Genomic DNA, 23,427 nt, shown 5'->3' with positions numbered 1-23,427 from the left:
TTGACAAAATTTTAATTATCTATCTTCCAAAATTCTCTTTTTTCACAATGCCTTAATATGAGCACCATGCAACTGAGATTACTCCTAAACTGTCATTTTACATTTTATTTGCAAATTTCATACAGCTATTGACATATCTGAGGACATTTAAACTGCATTCCTGAAGTGCTAAGTATTCAGAACTAGATAAGTGGTAGCAACAATACTATTACATAAGGTATGTGTTGCTACCTAAAATTACTATGTACCTTAAAGTACTTAATAAAAACCATTCAAAATTTTATGACAGCCTTTTTCTTTTTTTAAAGAAATACTAAAATGTACAGTATCTCTGTTCCCCAAGTTCACATGGAATATAAAGTACTTTGTGTTAAAGATGTGATGATAGCTTGGCTTATAGTGCAGTCTGAAGCCAACTCCTTTTGCTTTTCATATCCAGGCAAGGCTCATAGTTCACAAAAATTGTGCACGTATCACAGCAGCAGAGGACACACCAATTCGTAAACTTAGATAGCGGAAACTATTACACATTGTGAATTATCTTTCAAAGCATAAAACTTCAAAATATGAGAACACCCAAAAATGTCTGCTCTGCAATGTACTTTTCTTTTTAAAATCTTGTTTAAAAGAAAAAAACTGAAAAAATGAAAAAGCCTTTGCTTAGGTTTCAGAAAAATAATACCGGGGGTAAGCTGAGAACATTTTTGGAATGCCTACAACTGGGTGAATTATAGTTCTTTGAATTTAGCTCATTACAGAATCTTTTTTTTTTTTTAAAGAGAGAAGAAAATAATGAAACATTTTTCCAGGAGAAAACCATGTTGGAGTTGTGGCCCTTGTACATTAGCAGAAGGACAATATTCCCACTGAACACATATGACTAGAACAGTGAGCAGGTGAGCACCAACAAAACGTTCACACTTTTGCTGTGTGTAACTAGAGGTCTTACCGAAACAGAATTGTTGGTGCTGCTATGACCATTAGCTGGGGACTGTCTGGAGGTAGAGGGGGAATCTCTCTGAAATAAGACACAAGGTTCATTAACACAACACTATCACAGGAGCACAGATATTTACATGAACAGTTATAACCACAACCTGACAATGATTTTTGGGAGGTTTTATCTACAGCATTTCCACATAGATTTGCACAATTTCATAGACGCATAGACTGATGTTGCAAAAATGAAGATTACAAATTTTTCAAGTAAATGAAGACCCCATTCATTAACCCACTCGTTTTATACTTCAACGCTCTGTAACATTGGATCTCCTTAACAGATACCCAGGAAAGTGATGGAGATTAAAATCCAAAGAAGCACAACTGGAAAACAAACCCAACTGTATAACTGTTGGGCTAAGGATGTTAAATATGACGAGCTAATGCATTAAGAATGACTTTGCATGAGTATTTCTAAATTTTGAGATCCTTCAGTGTCAAGCATACTAACTCCTGAAAATGTTCTGAACTTGAAAAATACTAGCAATAGTTCAACTTGCTCAGAATCTCCCTCAAACATGATGTTAATTTTTGGGTAAATAAGAGTAAAAGAAGTAGGAGCACTCTTTAAAAATTAGCAGATGATTAATATTTCCAGTTCTATTAAAATGTTCACCTGTTCCTAAAGTTCCCAGAAGTAAGATTCACCTATACCAATACTACTTTGCCCTACTGATCACACTTACAGTCAAAGTTATCACACTCAGAATTATTCTCAGGCCCTTTCCAGCTCATTTTACAGACACTGGTTTTCTTGAACAACAAATGAAATAGAAGAGAACAAAGGAAGTGGAGAAAAAGCTCATTAAATAAATCTGGTTTTGTTACCAGTTTTCTTTAATGCTCTCGGCAATGAAAAGTTAGTATATTTCATATCTGAAAATATTTCAAAGATAATTTGTCACCTTCTATGGAATCTCTAGACAGACATATACACTACAAAATTATGTGTTAGTATATTTAGGGAGAGGAAAAGTGGAGGTGTGGCAGGGGAGAGAGGCTGAGTACCAAAAGGAATGGATCTTTAAGTAAGAAGCCTTTTTTCCTTAGAGGTCCAGAATTTAAACTTATGACACGTACTGTTGCATTTCAGTGATGATGGAATAAAACCCCCAAACTTTGATCATATTATGGTACCAACTAAAAGTATCTTTTCACAAACACTTTAGCTTTTCTAGAATATTTAAAATTACTTATATTTTTCACCCTTTCTCACCCACCCATATCGTTTTATTCTGAGCATCAAGTTTTATACAGAATCCTGGCTTTGTTTTTAATCTTTGGGAATATACCCTTAATTGAAGTTCCAAGAGCAGCCACCATAAGGAGCTTAAGACCTAATATGGTAGAACCTATACTAGATCTGCTCTTAATAAATGTGCTTATGGCTTACTAAAATCTATAGGAAAAAGATACACTCTATATACAATTCCTTCTAGATACACTGGAGTAAAATATTAAGTCCTTTGACTTTTTTCTTCTGTAACTTATAGAATTTAATAGAAAAGGGCAGAAATAACACATTATTCTCTCAAATTCCCATGTACAAATTCAGTTTTCCAAAGAACCTCCAATAAGTTGACCATTTAAAAATTAAGTTCATGAATGCATGCTTTATACCAATGTACATATATATATATATATATATATATATATATATTTACAATTTTTTAAAAATAATTTCAGTATGAAGGGGTATTAGTCAAACTAAATGAATGTGTAATATGGAAAGACTGGTACCATTTACATAATTTATGTCAACTGTATTCCTAAATATGAAAAACATCCTGTCTAAAAGCCAAGCTTTTCATTTTATTCAATAACTAGACTAAAACTAGATTAACATTATACATGGGAATTACTTTAGCAAATTTAATTTTTTTTTTTTAGTGAGGCAATCAGGGTTAAGTGACTTGCTCAGGGTCACACTGCTAGTAAGTGTCATGTGTCTGAGGCCAGATTTGAAATCAGGTCCTCCTGACTCCAAGGCCAGAGCTTTATCCACTGTGCCACCTAGCTGCCCCAGCAACTTGAATTTTTCATAAGCATTACAAAACTTTTAACAAGTCCACAAAAGGTCTACATGTATCTATCTTCTTTTAGTAGTTTTAAGTCATCAATTTAGTATTACATATGAAAATTATTCAATGAGAATTAATCATCACAATTATTTGAATAAAACTCCTGAAACTGAAATAGGATCTCAAGTCAACTCTTTACATTATGACATCACTTCTCATGTTCTTGGAAAGAAGAATTATTTACGATCACTTAACAAGGAAGTGGAAAGTTCTTCCTGGAAATATTACTGCAATTATGAGCTTATTTCTTTCTCTGAGAACCTGTCTTTTCTTCTATAAGCACCAAATTATTACATAATGACTCTCTCCCTTTAGTTTAGGTTTTAGGTTGCAAAGCATTAGTCAAGGTGCTGACGAAATCCATATGGAGCTTGCACTGAGTAGGTGGGTGGGACCCACGCCTCTGTTCCGTTATCTTTGTTGTAAAATTGGTGTGCGTGATCTAACAGCACAGGCAGAAACAATTTTCCAGAAAGCAATAACATTCAGCCATCAGCAGGCAGTTAGCTATAGGACTGAGAAGAAATGGGAATGGTTCATTAGGTTCATTACCTCACAGGATGAAGATTGAGTGCGGTAACTTGGCACAATCTTGAAGGTAATACTCCCCCGCATTTCCCTCTGGAAAATAAAGGGTGTTTTTTTCTTTACATATAAATGTTGCAGGAAAACAACCATCCTAAGAAATACTTTACATCTGTAAGATAATCAATGAAGGCCTCACCATAGATTACAGTTGCATTCTATAACAAAAAATGAACTGGTGAAAAATTCTATGAACATAAAAACGGGTTTTTATGTTAACAAGAGCTGGTAAAGAGAGAGAGACAGAGTTCTCAAATTTAGTCCATTAGTTTCTTGGAAAAGGCCCTCAAATGATCTAAGTAAAATTAGGGAAACAGTGACATGATAGGAGGTTACATTCTTAACTAATTTTATAGAAAAGATCCAAATGCCAGATCTGAACAGCTACAGAAACTTTTTAGCATTAAAACTTTATAAAAGCAGAAATAAAATGGTCATATGGGAACTAATCACATAAAATTACACAATGCCCTGTATAACACTTTTAGCTCACTCTTTGAATATTCCTGACATTCCTACAATAACGAATCAAGTGAAAGAAGGCCATCATGAAGTGGGTTGAAGGGTGGAGTGGGGAAGAGATGGCACATGATTTTAAGAAGAGTTAGAAAGATAAGGCCAAGTGATTGTTTTTAAAGAAACTGATCTGGGAACCAGTTTCTCTTTCTTTCTCATAAACTTTGAGAATGGATGGCTAAAAATGAAGTTTACCTTACCCCCAGCCTCACAGAGTAATCAAACTTCTTGCTGTGATTCAGCTGACTATAACCAATATGCATTCACAGTTAGTCAACAAGCATTTATTAAACATTTACTATGTGCCAGGCACTGTGCTAAGCAGGAGGGATACAAAAAAAAAAGTTAAAAACATTTCCTGCACTTAAGAAGCCAACATCAGAAGACAGCATGTCATAATTATATACATAAGATATATACAGGGCAAAGTGAAGGTAACCTCAGAGGAAAGAGACTAGGCGGGAGGGATGATAGTGGTAGAGGTGGAGAGGGGACTAGAGTATAAAAAGACTGGAAAGGTAGGAAGGGGCTGGGTGGTGAAGGGCTTTAAATGCTAAATAGAGGATTTTGTATTTGATCCAGGCAATAGTAGAGAGACATTCGATTTTGCTGAGTAGGGGAGGACATAGTCAGACTTGTGCTTTAGAAAGATCATTTTGGCAGCTAGGTAGAGGATAGACTGGAGACCAACAAAAAAGTTACTCTAATAGTTCAGGCATGAGGTGGTGGGGTATTCTACTTGACTGGCCTCTGTGTGAACAAGCAAGCCATAATCATCAATCTAGATAATCATAAAGAAGATTTTCTGTAATGTTTAAGGCAGGAAAATGGAGTACAGTAAATAATTTACAAGTACAACATATTGGCAAAGTGGTCTTTGTATTCCTGTTCGGTGAAACAAGGATGCAGAGGGAGTATTAAAGACAAAAATGTTCAGGAAGAATAAATGTTTCTAAGTTCCATTAGATGAGAACCATGTATCAAATATCTGTTGATATGAAAATTAAAGTCCACATTAATAAAGCTACTAGAGATACTTTGTAGGTAAAAAGAAAATATGTAATTATGTGAACTTGAAAGTAATCTTCCCAACTCCCTGCCCCCAAACTCAGAACAGATAAATTATTTACTTACAAGCATTTTTTGCAGCTGTTCCACTGTTTGGTTTGCTACACTGATACCATTTATTTCTCGGATTTCATCACCTACATGAAGTGTACCTAAGGAGTTAAAAAAAAAGTACTTATTTTGATTAAGACAAAATGGCATACCTTCATAATAAAAATTTGATTTAAATCAAATAAAGGAAATGAAAACATTAAAATATCAAAGAAAGTATTTTAGAAAAAGATTCAAATTTGTCTCTAGCAAAAATGAGAGGTAGTGTGACAAAAGTAGCTAGCTAGTACTGGAGTCAAGGAGACATAAGCTCAAATTGGGCCTCTGACACATACTGGCCGGGTGACTTTGGATAAATCATTGGCTAACTTGTGTCACCCCGGGCAACTGAGTTTAAAACTACAGGTTGCAGAGTAGTGTTGATTTGCATTAGTAGATGGAATTTTCTCAATGGGAGTTACCTATGTCAATGAAATAACAGAATCAGTTAAAGAAATTAGATGTAGAAAATATTAAGGCAAGAAATACCTATTTATGGATTTTTGAAAGCAAACCAAAGTTTAGTCAATTCTGTCATTTAGCATTAAGTATTCTGTTTAATCAAATAATCTGGTGACATGATAATGACATTACAGAAGAGGCATCACCATCTGCTTTGCCTCTGTATGCTAAGAATCACTGATCTTTCCAACTGCTTTGCAGGTGAAACCTTCCATATATATTGTCTCCGAAATTAGAAAGTGAGACTGGCTTACTTTTCTTATTTGTATCCCTAACACTTAGTACAGTACTTTGTACACAGTACATGCTTAATTAGGTAATTAATCTATCCGTGGAGCTCAAAAGGCATCTCCCATGCTACCCTTTTCACTTACATTCTCATCTCTACCGAGTAATATCCCAGCCCTCCCCAGTCCCTGTCCCCATCCCTCCCCAAGTCCTATTCTCCTGGAACCTCTGATCCTATCATTAATAAATTACCATTCGTCCTACAGCTCTATTTTTAAAAATCATACTTTTCTCATTTTCTCATGGAAATCTTGCTTTCTTTAGAAGATACCTCCTCCCTTGCCACTTTTGTTCAGAGCTGGCTACTTCTTCTCACCTGTTAATACTTTCCATTACCACTAACCAACCCCACAATGGGCTTCAAGTCAGCCAAATCCTTGCTCCCAGATGCCACTTCAAAACCTTCATTCTATTATATCACTTATCAACGTCTTATCCCAATGATTCTGAATTCCTTACCGCCACTATTCAAACTCCATTCTCCATCACTTACTGATGACTCTTTAATTTCCATCCTTCTCAACCTCTCCCACCAACTCCTCACTCAAAATCGATCCACCTCTTCATTGTGCTCTCTTGTTCTAGAGGTAATAAACTAGCTTTCATCTTAAATCTTCCTTTCTCATCCCATCTTCTTACATGCACTGAAACCTGGCTCCCTAATCATGACAACTGTTTCCACAGCCACTCTTTCCAGTTGGTTGTACTTTTACTCACATTCCGACCAACTTGTTGTGGTGGATAAGTTGGAATACTCTTTGCTCTGCACTGTCACTTTCAGGATCTCCCTCTACCACTATCACTCAATAATCTTTCTTCCTTGGAAAATTCTCAATCCTTATCTACCATCTAATCAAAATTCTGGTAGCTGTTGTCTACCAGCCTCTAGTATATTCTCCTTCCTTTCTCAATGAATTCAATACCTTGATTAGAGCAATTCTCTCCTCCCAAACTCCTATCATCATGCCAGGGGACTTCCAATATACATACTAACACTCCCCTACCCTGACTTTCTCAACATACTGATTTCCCATGACCTACTCCTCCAGCCCAACTAAGCTACACAGGGGTGGTCATACTCTGGGTCTAGCCTTTACTTACAAAGTGTTCCACTTCCATATTCATGAACTCTGAAATTCCTTTATTTAATCACAATATCTTGTCATTCTACCTTTTCCTCTGCCTTCCAACCTCAAACCTGATTCTTCATCCTCACTGCAATCTCCAATTCTTCATCCCCTCCATTCTTTCCTAGGCCACCACCATTGGAGAACACTGACTACACTCTTCTCCTTTCCCTATCTTGATCCCTTGGTGAACCAATTTGACCCCATACTGTCCTTTTCTCTAGAGTCCTTTGCCCCCGTATCCTATTACTGATCTTGCCTTAGCCTTGGATTACTCCCACCATCTGTTGTCTTGGCTACAATTCACATGCTGCTGAACAAAGCTAGAGAAAAATCATGAAACTGGACCAACTAGGTCTACTATAGATTTATGTTACATAATCTTATCCTTGTATCTTCCTAATTAACATCATCCCACTCACCACACCATCTTTTCCAAACCTTTTCATCCCTCCAAAACTCCCAATATTTCCTCTCCTCTCAACCCTGCCTCATATTGAGTTCATTAACCAAGAGGTCCCTTTTCTTCCTTCTTCCTCATCTTCCATCACCTAGATGCCTTCTAATACTCTCTTCTTTTGCCCCTGCATCTCACAGGATAAGGTGGCCCTTACTGAAAAGGCCACCTCCTCTACACACAGAAGTGTTGTTACCTTGATAAAATGTAAGTTTTCTGAGGGCAGACACTATTTTACTTCTGTCTTTGTATCTCCAGTGCCTAGCACAGTGCCTGGGCCATTGGAGAGACTTATTAAATATTTGTTGACTGAATGGCAACTAGAATTCTGATCTAAAAAAAGTGTTAGATCACTGGAGTGCTGATGAGTCTTCTACAGCCTGATGCTACTAAAATTAAGCAGGTTTTCCAGTGTCTTTCTGGAATCTCTTTGGCAAAAAACTATTATATACCAATGAATGTTGCTGCTGAGAAAGGATCATATTATGAAAAACATCTATTTTCACCTCTTACATGGATTCCCTTCAGGGAACATAGAGTAGAAATACTAGTGTTAAACCATCTTTTTCTTTTAAAAAAAATAACTGACTAAAATTCAGCCAATTAGTTCATAGAGTTTCCTACATAATATAAAAGTGAGATTAGATGCCAAAATTAACTTAGGGAGAGACTTAAAAAAGGGCACTGGGAAAAATGACCTCATACTTTGAGTTGAAAAGTTTTGTGTCAGGTTCAGAATACTATGTAAAATTTGTCTCTTGGGGTTGTTCTGATTACAACAGAGTCAAACAGGTCTTAAAGTAGTGTTATCACATAGAAAAATTTTCAAAATTTCAAAGATAATGACACCTTACTCAAGAGTGTTTTTACTGGACCTGTAATTGCTTAAAGTTTTATTTTAACTTACTCATCTCCAGATTTTCAAAAATGAGTCTTTATGCTAACATGAAAAAAATTATAGGAATTTAAAATTCCCAAAGGCTTGCCCTCAAAACTTTTATAACAAGCTGAATGTAAGTGAGAATACTCCAGGGTTGCTACTGAATACTAATACTAGAATAAGAAGTTCTAGTAAGAATGGATAGAAATGGGTTTATAAATCTATCACAAAATAAAGAATTGAATAACAGTCTGCCAAGCATTTCATTGATTTATTCATTGAAAATAACTGGCATGTACAGTATCATATGTTAATAAGGGGATATTTAGAGCTGTATCAGAAAAAAGGGGATATAACTGGCCTCTTCTACATGTAAGACTTAAGTATGACTGGAAAGCTCTCATTATATAGCTGAAGTAAAGAGGACACACTTTCTTTTCTCCAAAAACCTCACAGGAAAATTAAATGGTTTGATGTCCTCTTTCCTTGTGGGCTGGAAACAGGGGGAAGGAAAATCCATTTGGTTTTTTTGTACTCTCTTCTATGAGGACAACAAGGTGGTGCAGTGGATAGAGTGCTGGACCTGGAGTCAGGAAGAGTCATCTTCCTTGAGTTCAAATCCAGCCTCAGACACTTACTAGCTGTGTGACCTGGGCATGTCACTTAACTCAGTTTGCCTTAATTCCTCATCTGTAAAATGAGCTGGAAAAGGAAATGGCAGACCACTCTAGTATCTTTTCCAAGAAAACTCCAAAATCGGTCATAGAGTCAGACACAACTGAACAACTATAACACAATACTGTCTCATACTTCAAAAAAATAGATACTATTTGTTCAGTGATCTTTGATGGGACTGAATGAACACACAGAAGAAAGAAGGTCCACAGTACATAATTCACTGGTCTCGCCTCCTATTTTCCCTCTATCAGTCTGTGGTCTTTTTTTTTTTCTTTTCTTGGATATATTGCAAAGAGGTAAGTTCTAGGACTGGAGGAAATTCTCCTTTTGTAGAATTGTGTCTTGACCTGTGATTTTTGTGTTTTTCTACAAAGTATAATATTGCCCCTACATTAACAATAGCTTAGAACTCTGGAGGAGATAAAAGCCACAGTATGACCCAAACTAAAGGAAACCATTTAAAATAAAGATAGTATCTATTTCTTTGGGGGCCAATTTTTATTTTGTTACTCTGTTCACCAAATGTTCCTTAACAAAAGCCTATAATTCTCTTCTTATCTCCTTTACTGCTTCATCAAGAATTATTCCACATTATTATTTCTGTACGTGTCTGATCCGTCCTATTATATTGTAAGATATGTGAAGGCCCATAGGATGATAGACTTAGAGCTGGAAGAGACCTTGAGGTCATCTAGTATTGTCACCTTCTCCACCCCCTGCCCAGGCAGGTGCCGCATCTTATTAATCTTTGCACCTCTCACAAAGCCCAGCACAACGCTCTGTGCACCCTGCAGGTGCTTAATGTTGAAATGATTGTCCTTACCATCCTCTAGGTACTTCATAAACGTATGCTGAGTGTTGCATAAGTGTACATAGTAATGTGCCTTGGGATAGATCTCTTGTATCACTGCTACCTTTTAATTCTTATATTGTCACTTTACAAGACCCAACTACGGCAGATCACTGTGGCATAGAGGGGACAAGTGATTCTCAAAGGCTGACTAGGACTCATAGCACAGAAATGTCGGAGAGTAAGAGCTGATGCAAAAAGAGCATTCATTATTTGACACAAAGGATCTTCCATTAACTATGGCATAAGTAGAATGTTGAAGTAAAAATCAAGGCAGACTACAATCAGAACAAAATTTATTATTTTGTTAATTAAAATTAAAATGTATTATTTATTAGAACAAAAACTACTAAAAGAAACAAAATTAACAACTTTCTAAAAGCAGATAATTTGATCTAGTCTTTAAAAATCACTTATTTCACATGGTACGCACAGTTGTAAATTAAGACAAGAAAAACTTATGTGTCAAGATTACCTTGTCTGTGAATCATTCCCCCATGCATAATTCTTGCTACAATGCAATGGTTTAGCTCATTCATTTTCAAAGTAATTCCCTATTGAAAAATAAAATACAAATAGAGTAATTATTTGAATAAATGCCGTACAGAAAAGACACATTTAAGCTAATAATTGGTTGTAATTACAAAATCATTATTGAAAACTCAGATAATTACTACATAGTATGTTTATATAGTATATACTATACTATATTGTACAGTACACATCAGTTGTTTACTATACAATTGTAAACATCAATGGTTTAAGTATAAGAATCATTCCACTAATCTAAGTATATAAAAAACCCAAAGGTCTTAAAAATATCATAACACATAAAAATAGTCCTAAAAATACCCCCTGCCAGAAAAGGTTATATATTAATAATAATAATAATAACAATAATAATACTATCTCACTTTCACATAATGCTTTAAGTTCTATAAAGTGCTTCTTCACAATAACCCTGTGATTAGGTAGTTCAATTATTATTAGGCCTTCAGTTTCCTTATCTGTAAGATAAGGGACTTGTGTGGATAATCTCTGAGGTTCGTTTCAGCAACAAATCTACAATTCCATGTTCAAGTCTAGTCAACTAGCATTTACTGAACTACTATATGCAAGGTGCTCTGTGGTCTCATTTTAGGTATGATTCACTGTGCCTATGATCCATTTTGTAGATGAAGAGACTGGAGTTAGAGAAGTTAAGTGACTTCATTTAATGTCACAAAACAAGTAAGAGAGCTGGGATTCAAACCAGCTTCCCTGACTCAAAATCCAGTGTTCTTTCCAGGACACAAGAAAAAAAAATAGGTGTTGTGAAAGTCAACAAAATAGAGTGATGCCGGATTGGGGAAAAGACAAAGGCTTTTTGGAGCAAATGCCACCCTTTTGGTTTTCTGGAGCTTTCTATAGCTCACGTTATATGATCAGAAGAACATAAATTTTAAGCTAGAAGTGATCTTATTACTTTTCTGGGTACAGCACCTTCATGTGACAGATGAGAAAGCTGAAATTCAGAGGCTGACTTTCCTAAGATCGCAGAGTAAAATGGCAGGGTCAGGATTCACAGGGTTCATATTCATGTCACTGGAAATGTGAATTATACTTTAAAACAAAAATTGCTCACACTGACATCAGCAAAAGAAAAATGTGACTGCTTAAGTAAGGAGAATTAATTCCACCCTCATCACATTCCTTAGCCAGTTTCCCTGGCCTTTCAACAGTTTATGCCTCAGCTGAAAACACAGCCAAGCTCCCTGCTCAGGTTGAAAGAGAAGAAGGGAAGTGGTGGGAGGCAGGTTTTTAATTTTATGTTCAGATTTGAAACCAGACCCAGAGAGATCAAGGAAATAGTCCCTAAAGAGATTCTGAATAGTTGTCTCTAGAACTGTTAAAAAGGAAAGGTCAGTGGCATTCCTACTGCTAATACAAACAGCAATATCAAGATAGGATTTCAACAGGATATAATTAAGTGGCATCTAATACTTCCATGAAGAAACATTAGCTACTACTGCTAAAATAACGTCTTGAATATGCTGTGTTTCCTACTCTGGCCAAAAGGAACATGAGGCCATCTCATAAATTTGGCTTATCTCAGAAGTTGGTAATCTTAATATTTCCATATTTAGAACTTTCTGCAGAGCACAGAGTTTAAGAATCTAATGGGCACTGAAAAAGGATGTGGCTTCGGTTAGCTTTGAAAGATGAAGAAAATCAATTTAGGGCCTGCTCATTTTATCTGAGGTGGAAAAACTTATAGTGAGGAAATGTCATCCCTATGAGAGATTGCAAATAGCTTAGAAAACGCTGTGGCTTGAAGGAAGCAAATTCTTAAGGACTTTTTCCTGCTTTTTTTCTTATCATTAAGATTGAAATACCAAACATTAAAAAAGATGAGAGTGATTAATGGTTAATTAACATTATAAAAGGAGCAAGAATGTCATTATATGACTACTCAGAATTCAAAAACATTGTATGCAACATTTTATAGTTCATAAGTTATATAAAAAAACTCATGGGAAAGTTATATTTAGATCAGATAACTATGACAGTGTTTTCAGACGTATGACTCAGACATATTCCTAATTTCTACAACTCCATAACTATGATTTCACCAGCTGTTGTATTTGTTATCCTTAGAGGATAGCAGGTAACCCATGAGAATAATGAGTTCATCAAAATATTGCTAGTTAACTACCCATATTTCACATTAACAATTTCATTTCAGTTTTCAAATACAAGCAGTCCTCATATATCATGAAAAAGGCTCTATAATGTTTCCACAGAAAGGGGCAAAGTTGAAGTTATGGTCTTGACCAAGAACCTGAAAGTGAATTTCTATAGAAGTAATCACAACATAATATTGAACTAACCATAAATCATATATCTGAATTGCTTAAAACTTTCTAAATTAAATTTAACATTTGTTAAATGCCTGTTATGTGCAAGGTACTTTGCTAGGAGCTGGGGTACAAAGAAAAAAAACAGCTAAATACTCTTTGCCTTCAAAGGGCTTATGTTCTACTGAGGCAGTACCATACAAACACAAATAAATTACAGAGCATACAGTGTTATGGAAAGTAACTAAGCCAGAGAGTACTAACAACTAGGAGGTTCAGGAAAGACTTCCTGAAGGATGTGGCACTTGAGCTGTGCCCTGCAGAAATCGAGGGATTTGTACATTCCAGGCACAGGGCACCCCTTATCCAAAGGCACGAAGACAGGAGGTGGAATGTCTTGTACAGGAAATGGCTAGCAAGCCATTGATTGGAATGAAGAGTGTATAAAGTGGAAGACTAGAAAGGAAGGTAAGATTCAGACTGTGAAGGCCTTCAAATGCTAGGCTGAGCATTTCATATTGTAACCTAGAGGCATAAGGGATTCACCAAAGAGGTGGATTTGGAGATAGAGAAGCTAGGTTTGCAACCAGGCTCTGTCACTGACTGCCTGGGTGACCTTGATCAGGTCATTTATCTGGGTCTCAGTTTCCTCATCCATAAAATCAGAGTTGGATTAGATGAACTCTAAGGTCCCTTCCAGATCTAAATCTGTGACACTGGAAGATTTCTGAGTAATGAAGTTACATAGTTAGATCTGTGTTTCAGAAGTACCAATTTGGCATCTATGTGGAGAGTAAAATGGAGAGAGGAACTACTGGTAGCAGGCAACTAATGAGAAGGCTACTGGCTCCTACAGTCTAAGTGAGAGGTGACAAAAGGGCCTGAACCAGGGTGGTGGATGTGTAAATAAAGAGAAAAGATGGATCTGAGGACTGTTACTTGCTTAGACATGTGGGGTGAATAGGAGTAAGGAGTAGGATGACACTGAAGTTGTGAACCTTGCTGACTGGAAGAATGGGGATGCCCTTGACAGAAATAGGGAAATTATGATGAGAAGTAGTAGGTTTATGAGGAAAGACAATGAGTTCCGTTTTGGACATGTTGAATTTAAGATGCCTGTGGGACATGCAGATTGAAGTTAATGACATCCAGTGAAGATAAAGATATCCAGTAGGCATGAAGTAATGTGGGACTAGAGTTTCAGAGAGAAATTAAGGCTGGAGATATAGATCTATGAGACATCTGAAAAGACAGAATTGACCTCAAGGGAGCTAACAAGATCACTGAGAGGGAGAGTACACAGGAAAAAACAAGTCCCAGGATGTATCATACTTAGTAGAATAATGACCTAGCAAAGGAGGCTGAAAAAGGTCAGCCAGGCAGGAGAAAAACCAAGAGACATCAGTATCCTGGAAGCCAAAGGAGGAGGGTGTTGTGACAGGGATATTCAACAATGCAAAATAATTGCAGAGATAAAACAAAATGAGACTGGAGAAAGGCCACTGGGTTTAATTATTAAGAGATCACTGGCAACTTTGGAGAAAGAAGTTTCATTGAGTGTTTGGATCAAAAACCAGACGCAAGAGAATGAGGGAAGAGAAAAGACGTATGGTAATAATTTGAGGCAACGACAGGTTCAAGTGGGGGATTTTTAAGGATGGTAGGGGGCAGCAAGGTTGTGCAGTAGATAGAGCACTGTTCCTGAAGTCAGGAAGACCTGAGTTCAAATCTGGCCTCAGACCAAACACTTGACACTTACTAGCTGTGTGACCACGGGCAAGTCACTTAACCCCAACTGCCTAAAATAATAATAATAATAATAATAATAATAATAAAAAAGATAAAAAAGGATATTGGAAACTTCGAGTTTGTGGGTGGCTGAGAAGGAGCTGGTGGTTAAAGGGAGACTGAAGATAAGGTAAAGAGAGAAAATTATTGCGGGAGTGAGCTCCAGGAAAAGGCAGAAGGAAACTTGAGCATAAGCACAAGTGATGGGTTTGGCCTTGGCCAGAAGAAGGCCCATCTCTTCGTCAGAGACTGAAACAAAGGAGAAAAGAATAGGGGATAATGCGCAGATTTTTGTAGGAGTGTTCAGTAGCACACAAACAGTAACAAAGCAAAGCGGGGGTAAAACAAAGGGGGGAAGGATTCAAGGGGAGCTGATAAAATAACAGTTGAATTGTTCTACTAGAGACTGAAGACTGTGAAAGGAGACCAGAGCAGGGGAAAGAGGGTGGTGGGACTGGAGGTGATAGTGAGGATGAAGGATAGGTTTAAGAAGGCTGAAGCAGAAAAGATTAAAGGATGTGAGCTTGTGTATGGAGGGAAGAATTTCAGAAATTCTGGATCTTGAAGGCAGAATGAGTCATAGTTAGATCAAAGGTATGACCATTTCTCAGTGTGGCCAAGATGGGAATGAAAATGGAGACCACGAGTGGTTATGGGAGGCTGATACACAGAGGGACCAAGATGTTTGAAGGGAAATCAACACGTACATTAAGTTCCTAAGTAGGAGGCAGGGTGGCTAGGAAGACTAAGTCAAGTACAAATCTCCTTGAAAAAGAATGGAGGATGGTAAAGGTACTGGGACTGATTAATAAACTGGATTACTGATTAATAAACTCAGGGGGACAGCAAAGTGTCCTGGACAGAAAAGACACTTCCTATCATAAAAAATTGCATTTAATATCACAGTATTATTATACAAAGTTTCTAAGTTCTCAAAATTCTTGGCTTGTTTTTTTGCTAAATTAGTCAGTAAATATTTATTAAGTGCTTACTCTGTGCCAGGCACTGTGCTAAGCACTGGAGATACAAAGAAGGCATAAGACAGTCCTTGCCTTCAAGGTGCAAAGATTCCCCCCCCCGAACTGCCCATTTTGTTTGACTATTCGTATTTGTTACAAAGGTTTTGCTCTTTTCTTTCTTCTTTTTTTTTTTAGTAGAGAAAGAAAAAATAGGCTAGTTAACTGAAAAAAAAAAGGTGAAGGAACATCTTCATAAAAGTTGTGGGGTCCAGAAAGACTTTTTTTTTTGGAGAGATTTTAAGAAAAGCTTTAGGGAGACAGAATTTACTTTTTGGCTTTTAAAGAAACTGATGCACAGATTTCTGTTTTATCTTCTTTTTTCTCATATAAATCTCTATATAACAAGAGTAAGAATTAGACATTAAGTTGCTGATTAGGAAGGGAAAGCATTTCTTCTTTCTTGATGTATCATCTTAACACTACAGCATCATCTTCATTTGGAGGTGACGAAATGTGGTTGCTAGGGATAATCCTAGGTCATCAAATGGACTGACCAGTCAGCTATGTCCTGGGAAGCACACTGGGTTTTTTTTTTTTTGAGGAGAGCATACAATGCCCCCCCTCCCGCAACAACCCACCCCTACATACCATTGGTTCATCTGTGTTTTTCTGGAACTGTACCAGCCGTACTCGAGTAACATTCTCCATATCCATGTCACCGTTGGCACTTTCTGGAGAATCTCCGTTTAAGTATGGAGAGGTGGGAGGAGGTGTAACCCTCAATGCCTCATCACTGTAAACTTCATGTGCCACTACATCATGAGTTTGAAGTAAGGCCTGTGTGAATTCATGAAGAAAATTACGATTATTATCAACCTCAACAAATATTTAAGTGCTTATTACATGTAGAACACTTTATTAGTAGGTAGAGAAGCTACAAATATTTTAAGACACAGGCTCTGTCCTTACATGACTCATTATCTAGTAGAAGTATATCAATATACCAATGAGAGACTATAATATAAACATGAAATCATTCTTCCCATTTTCTATGGCAGGTGTCATTCTAAGAGCTTCCAAAACACATTACAAAGTAGGTAAAATTCTATCTCCCTTTGCTAAATCAGATTATTAAAACACAAAACTAAACAAAATACGAACACTGCACTATCCCATTTCAAAGCTGACTGGTTAGAAACCATGACTTTCTTAAAGTTTTCTTCTAGTAAGTTTATTTGAAAACTCAAAGTCTTTTATAAGTATGATGCCAAATTATTTTGAAGGAAGAGCTATCTAACAATTAGAACTGCCCATAGAGGGAAAGATTGCCTCGATAAGTGGTGAGCTCCCCATCACTGGTAGTGTTCAGGCCCCAGCCAGGTGACCATCTGTCATAGATTCTACAGAGAGGACTCATTCTTTAGGTAGAAAGTGGGAACTAGTTGAACTAGAATGACTTCTGGCTCTAAGGTTCTCTGTTCCTGTTGGTGTTTCTTGTTCCTATACTTGTAACAGGTAGGTATATTGCTGTCAACATTAAGAGAATTTTCTAGAGGTGTGAACTCAAGATCAGATATAATCAATGACTTGAATGAAGGCATGGATGGCATGCTGAGGCAATCTGTAAATGTCACAACCTCTCAGCGTACTGGGCAACTATCTACGACTCTAAGTGACAGAACAGGTGCTCATCTGGATTGGTAAAAGAAGTTTTCTCGAAGGGAGTTCTCCATACCAATGAAATCACAGGCTTGTTCAAAATTTTTTAAAAACAATATGTAGAGTAACAAGCATGCCCTGAACACAGGATATTAATTTAGAATTTGAAGGAGCCTAATAGGACATATAGTCCACCCCCTTCATTTTACACGTGAGGAAACGGAAGTTTAGAGGTTGACTTCAGTCACAGAATGTGAAAGGGAGAATCTGAACCCAGACCTTCCTGACTACAAGTCCAGCATCCTATCTACTTTACCAGTGCTACAGTGTTTAATAATGATGATATCAACATCTATTACTTAATGATTGCATCTAACTCATGATTACAGATGATTTAGCAATGACAATCCACAGAAATCCTATTTAATGCCTCATTGTGGTATAGATTTGACTTTGGGTTTTTGAAACCTGTGCTCACTGAGGAAAAGTTCTGGTCAATTTTATAAAATTGGAAAGGCTTTCAAAGTATAGTCTCTGTGACAGAAAATGTTTGTGCCAGAGAAACAGCTTAGCACTAAACGGCAGAGAAACTGCTCACCAGAGGGGTTGGCCAAGAGGCCATGCTAATTCATACAACAAAAGAACTATAAAAAGTGGCCCTTTATCACCTGCTTATGTATTAACAAAGTGACAAAAAGTATCAAAGTAATATTTAAGATGCAAACATTAACTTAACCTTTGGTAATCTAAATGTGAGATTCCTGTCCATGGATCACACAACTAACAGGAAGCTAAACAGGAGGTTAAGTGAGTTATAGCTAAATGGAAACACAGCTCGACACATTCTCCTGGGAGAGACAAATAAAAACGGAGCACAGCAAATAAAAGGACTGGATAGATCCTGAACAGCAATACAAAAAGTGAATCTGAAGGAACAACTGTTAATGAGTCATTCTTGAGTCCAGTTTCAGTGTTAATCAGATCGTGAGTTAGTTAGAAAAAAGGTCAAGGCTAAAGATGAGAAGACAACATGGTATATACTAATAGATCCAAACTAGCATATTCAAACAAGCTGCTGATGATACAAAATGAGAAATGGATGAAGGAAAATACACTTACTCAGGTTATTAACATGTGTTACAAAAGTTTAACTGATATAAAGTATCAGTAGAATGAAACTTCAGGAATTAACCTAGCCAGCAAACATTTGTACTCTGAGAGTATCAAGCCTTAAATACGACTGGGATTTCTCTATGAAATCCATGACTACAAGAGAGGTCAATTTAACAACCCACATAGGAAGAAACACATGGATAAAGAATGCCCAATATTCATATTATAATATGTAGTTGGGCTGCTCATTGAGTTAGTTCACTGATACACTCCCCCCACATATTCATTCTCTTTCTCTCTCTGTCCTCGACCACATCTTCCCCCCACCCTCCCTTCTTAGATATTCACTATACACAGACAAGGAAATGAAACCAAAGTTGAATAGGAGGAATAGAACAGGCTGTACTGTATTTAGTAACTTTGTTGTTGACTTGTTTCAGTTGTGTCTGACTCTTAGTGACCCCCCTTTTTGGGGTTTTCTTGGCAAAAGTACTGGAGTGCTTTGCCATTTCCTTCTCTAGCTCATTTTACAGATGAGGAAACTGAGGCTTAAGCGCCTTACCCATGGTCTCACAACTAGTACGTGTCTGAGACCAGATCTGAACTCAAGATGATAAGTCTTCCTGAACCCAGGCCCAGAACTCTTTCCACTACACTGCCCTGCTGCCCCACTTAGTAATTTACACAAGGACTTTCAACAACTTAATCTGTTCTCCAATACAAAAAAATCCCCATATTTAAAAAAAATGTATCAGTAATATTCTACTGATGCTAAAAGAACAAAAATTGTGGATGAACCAAAGGGTGACACAGAGATATATGGTGGGTATAAGAAATGACTGAACAAGCGACTTAGAAGACACTGCTTTAGGAAATGTACGACAGGAAAAGTAAGTGGACCAGTCATATAGCAAAAGTGACCTACTACTAGACCTATATCCCAAAGAAACTAAAGAAAGAAGAAAAAGACCTGCATGTATAACATTTATAGGACCTTTTTTTTTTTTCCAATAGCAAAGAACTGGAAACAAAGAGGGTGAATATCAACTAGGGAATGGATGAACAAATTATGGTATGTGAATGTAATAGAAATGGCATAAGATGGACACCTGAGATTACCTGACAAAATGATGAAAAGAGAAACCTAAGAAGACTCAATATGAGGGATGAAAAGTGAAGTATGTAGAACCAGGACGACAATTTCCACAGTAACAATACTGTAAAGAAAAAACAATTTCTAAAGACTTTAGAACTTTGATCATTGCAATGACCCACCAAAATTCCAGTGACAAAGCATGCCATCTAACTCCTGACAAATGGGTGATGGCCCCAAAGGGGCAGAATGAGACATAACATTTCTAAATGTGGATAATGTGTGGATTTGCTTTGCTTGACTTGCTTATTTGCCTTTTTAGGCTTGTGTTTTTCTTTTTATGTGTGGGGGGAATTGGGGATGGGGGGGGTAAGGGGTGGGGAAGACAGCAGAAACTAATGTCCATAGTGCTGCCAAAATAACAAGAGGGCCACTGGAGCATTTGCAAAAAAGAGAACAGAAGGAAGTTCAGAGGAAAACACAGACAAGCAGGGCAGTTTTAAAAGTAACATCAAATTTATTATACATTTAAAAAAGCAAGCTGCATGTAATGGAATCATGGTTTCAGATAAAATACTCTTGTTCTGTTCTTTTTATTTCTATGGAAATACACTTTTTTTTGCATAACAGATGGAAAATTCAAGGGCTAAAGAATATTGTAAATGGGATATTTTCCCTATATCCTTGACACAAAATTTCATTACATTTAAATAAGACATTAAATGTATACAACAAAGTCAGAAAGCTCTGAGGCACAACCCTTAATGTCTTATGCAGTATTACTTATTTGCCTGTGCTCTGTGATTTCCGAGTGGGTACTAACTTCATTCTTTGATGTGGACTGCAATGCCCTTCAGTGTGAGGAGATAAGCTTTCATGAACTGCTGTGGTTGAAACTGGTTGCCAATCTTCTGGTGGTGAACTTTTCTGAACTTTGGTTGTTTTTTAGATAAATAACTATGGACAAATAATTCTAGATCTATTTTAAAATAATTTTCAATTTTGAATTATTTGGCTATTTTGTACAGTATTTGCTCTGATACACTTAACCTTTCTTATTTGGTCTTTTTTTTTTTTGTGGCCAACAGCACACATTTGTGAGATGGCTGGTTAGAGTTAGGGATGTATTCTATTTATATATACTGCTTTAAAGGTTGTAAAATGATTTACATTGTTTCATGAAAAAAGGCAGATATAACGTTATTAAGCCCAGTGTTGATGACCAGAATTTGAAAAATACTTTTACGTATCTAAATACTTATCTTCAGTACACTTAGAAAACTAAAACATCTTTATCATTTTTGTTAATTTTTTTCTCTTGTATAATCACGTGGGAAGGACCACTGGCATATGTGTTGCCAAAACAAAAGACACTTTCACTTCTCTGTCTATACTAAGGATATCAAATATTTTTTCTCTCTAAGGTGAGATGACTAATCCAACTACTGTCCAAAGTGCTGAGTCAGAATAAAATAAAGGGGAACTATTGGAATGTTAAGCTTAAAAAGGTCACTAGTTATCAGAACCAATTAAGTTGAATGGCCTTGTTACTGAACTATATATATATATACATATATATATATATATATATATATATATATATACATATACATATATACATATACATATATATATATATACATATATATACATATATATATACATATATACATATATATATACATATATATACATATATATGTATGTGTATATATATATATACATACATACATATATATATTTTTAAAATCTTTTCTTGTTATCCTATTTCTGGAGAAATAAATTTTGTAATTCTGTCAGCTTAATTTTTGGATCTCTTAATTGTAATTATCAACTTTTTAAAGAAACAAGTAAGCAAATGGGCCTTTAAAAGCAATTCTAAACATTTTTTCTCAAGAGAAGTAATTGAAAAGATTCATTTGGCATAGTAATATTCTATACAATGACTTCTAATAGAACAAACTGTATTTTAGCGATTCAAACTACTTGCTATTAGGGACTAAAAATTTAAGTATTTGGATTTTTAAATATTACCTTTTTCAATATTAAATTATATGAAAAATTGTGTTAGGATGGGCCAGTAAGTACAGAAACTGTCAGATTAACATCATAATTACTACAATGACCTCCTATGAAGTCATTACGTTGACATACAGCAATAACTTCTCAAACTTAGCATCTTAATAAAAATATCTCATAAGTTCTTTAAAATATTCTATAAGAAAATAAAACTTTTAAAATAAGTTCATAACACATCAGAGTTACACTACCTAGCTAAAATTTTAAAAAATTATGTATAACATTCTGTTCTCTTATATAGAAATTTTATCAATAGAAGAAAGACATGCCTATGTGAAAACTCAAATGAGTTCAGCTGAAGCTCATTTGTGAATTCATTTTAATAGAATTAAAGTAAAAATCAAATAGAGAACTGGATTAAAATCATAGCTCTCCTATTTACTAGGGATGTGACCTTGGCCAAATCACTAATTTAACTTAACCTCTCTGGGCATACATTTCCATGCATAAATTAAATCTAAGGTCTCATCCAGCTTCAAAACACTCCCATAAAATAATTTTACTATAATTAGCAATAATCATGGTCTTAATTTACCAGGTCAACATATACATGTTTAATGTACTCTTACAGTCAAGCTCCTTATCTGGCAAGATGGTGATTAAAAATCTATTTTTATGAAGTTGACATTATTTTTGTTTCATCATTATGGGTGTCATGTCATTAAAACTTTTTCAGAAATGTTCGTTTTAGTTCCAAGACACATTTAACTGTAGAGCTGCACTTACCATGAAATGAGGTTGTGTTAAAATACGCTTTAGCTCCTTTGCATCACTGTTTTCAGGGTAACATGAAATTTCTTCCAATACCTATAAAGTAAAGGGTGTGTCATTAAAAGTCTACAGTGTCATAAACCCACTAAGAGATACAGAAAATATGGAAAGCTTTTTTCTTATGAAAAGGAGAAATATTACTCAAATTTTCTGGCAGATAAAATAATAATTTTTGAAAATTTCATCCTTTTATTTAGATATTTTAACACTACAGAGGATTTATAGGCATGGTACTACATTACATAGATTTTTACCAGAAGTTTCTGTCCTCTTTATGTAAAATATAATCCAAGCCTTTAATGAAAAATAATGAGTATAATAAATAGAGAAGCACGTTGGGGCTTAGGTGAACTAAAGGACAGTGATGTTAACTGAATCATGAAAACGTGTTATACATAACAACTACAACAATATAAATGGAGAGAACAACAACAATAAAAATGACTACTGAATCCTAGAGGAGAGAGGAGGTTATGAGTGTGCAACACTCCAAATAATTAATGCTAAACTTTTAGTATTGACTAACTGTACTGAACTTTTTTCTCTTTTTTTCATAAGGGATGGCTCTTTGAGAGGAGGGGTGAAAGATACAATAGGAAAAGTATATGATATAAAAACATTAAGCACTTAAATGTTCATTAATTAATATCAATAAAATATATTTTAAACACAATAAAAATACTGCTGCAAAAAAGAACAATGAATAAAAACAAAGTAAAATCTAAATCAGAGCAAAGCTAATATGACTTTGGAGACTGGGGTTTTGTTGGGAGAACCAGTGAATACAAAAACCATTCAAAGAGCACCATCCAAAGAAGAGTTAACAAAAGTTAATGAGAGTCTTTTTGACTGTCCAATGACTTTCCAACATTAATAAATGTCAATTCCTCTCCTCTCCTCTGTGATCCCCCCCCTTCCCCACATAACCACAAATCATTCAAAATAGAAACAATTCAAAGCAATATTCTATGAATAGGAGGAAAATAGCCCAAAGTTTTACTAATTTTCCTTCCTGATTGATATGATCCAATTTATTTTCCATGCAAC

General features: G+C 35.8%; 1 protein-coding gene across 11 annotated transcripts in view; it reads right to left on the bottom strand.

Moving 5' to 3' along the window:
- The window catches only part of CASK (calcium/calmodulin dependent serine protein kinase), a 379,925-nt gene that overhangs the window by 38,564 nt on the left and 317,934 nt on the right, over positions 1-23,427 (bottom strand). For 6 of the 11 annotated variants that reach the window (XM_020967084.2, XM_020967088.2, XM_020967085.2 and 3 more), the window contains 6 exons: positions 22,336-22,416; positions 16,314-16,502; positions 10,557-10,635; positions 5,316-5,401; positions 3,633-3,701; positions 950-1,018 (listed from right to left, as the gene is read on the bottom strand). In XM_020967084.2, the coding sequence (XP_020822743.1) occupies positions 950-1,018; positions 3,633-3,701; positions 5,316-5,401; positions 10,557-10,635; positions 16,314-16,502; positions 22,336-22,416 (573 nt within the window). The remainder of the gene's footprint in view (positions 1-949; positions 1,019-3,632; positions 3,702-5,315; positions 5,402-10,556; positions 10,636-16,313; positions 16,503-22,335; positions 22,417-23,427) is intronic. The other 5 variants (XM_020967093.2, XM_020967090.2, XM_020967091.2 and 2 more) reach the window with 1 other exon arrangement.

The sequence above is a fragment of the Phascolarctos cinereus genome, unplaced genomic scaffold, assembly GCF_003287225.1.
Source record: "Phascolarctos cinereus isolate Bilbo 61053 unplaced genomic scaffold, phaCin_HiC Scaffold_726;HRSCAF=1367, whole genome shotgun sequence".
NCBI classification, from domain to species: Eukaryota; Metazoa; Chordata; class Mammalia; order Diprotodontia; family Phascolarctidae; genus Phascolarctos; species Phascolarctos cinereus.
The sequence above is the reverse complement of the archived record's forward strand: the minus strand, read 5'-3'. Positions and strand labels throughout refer to the sequence as shown.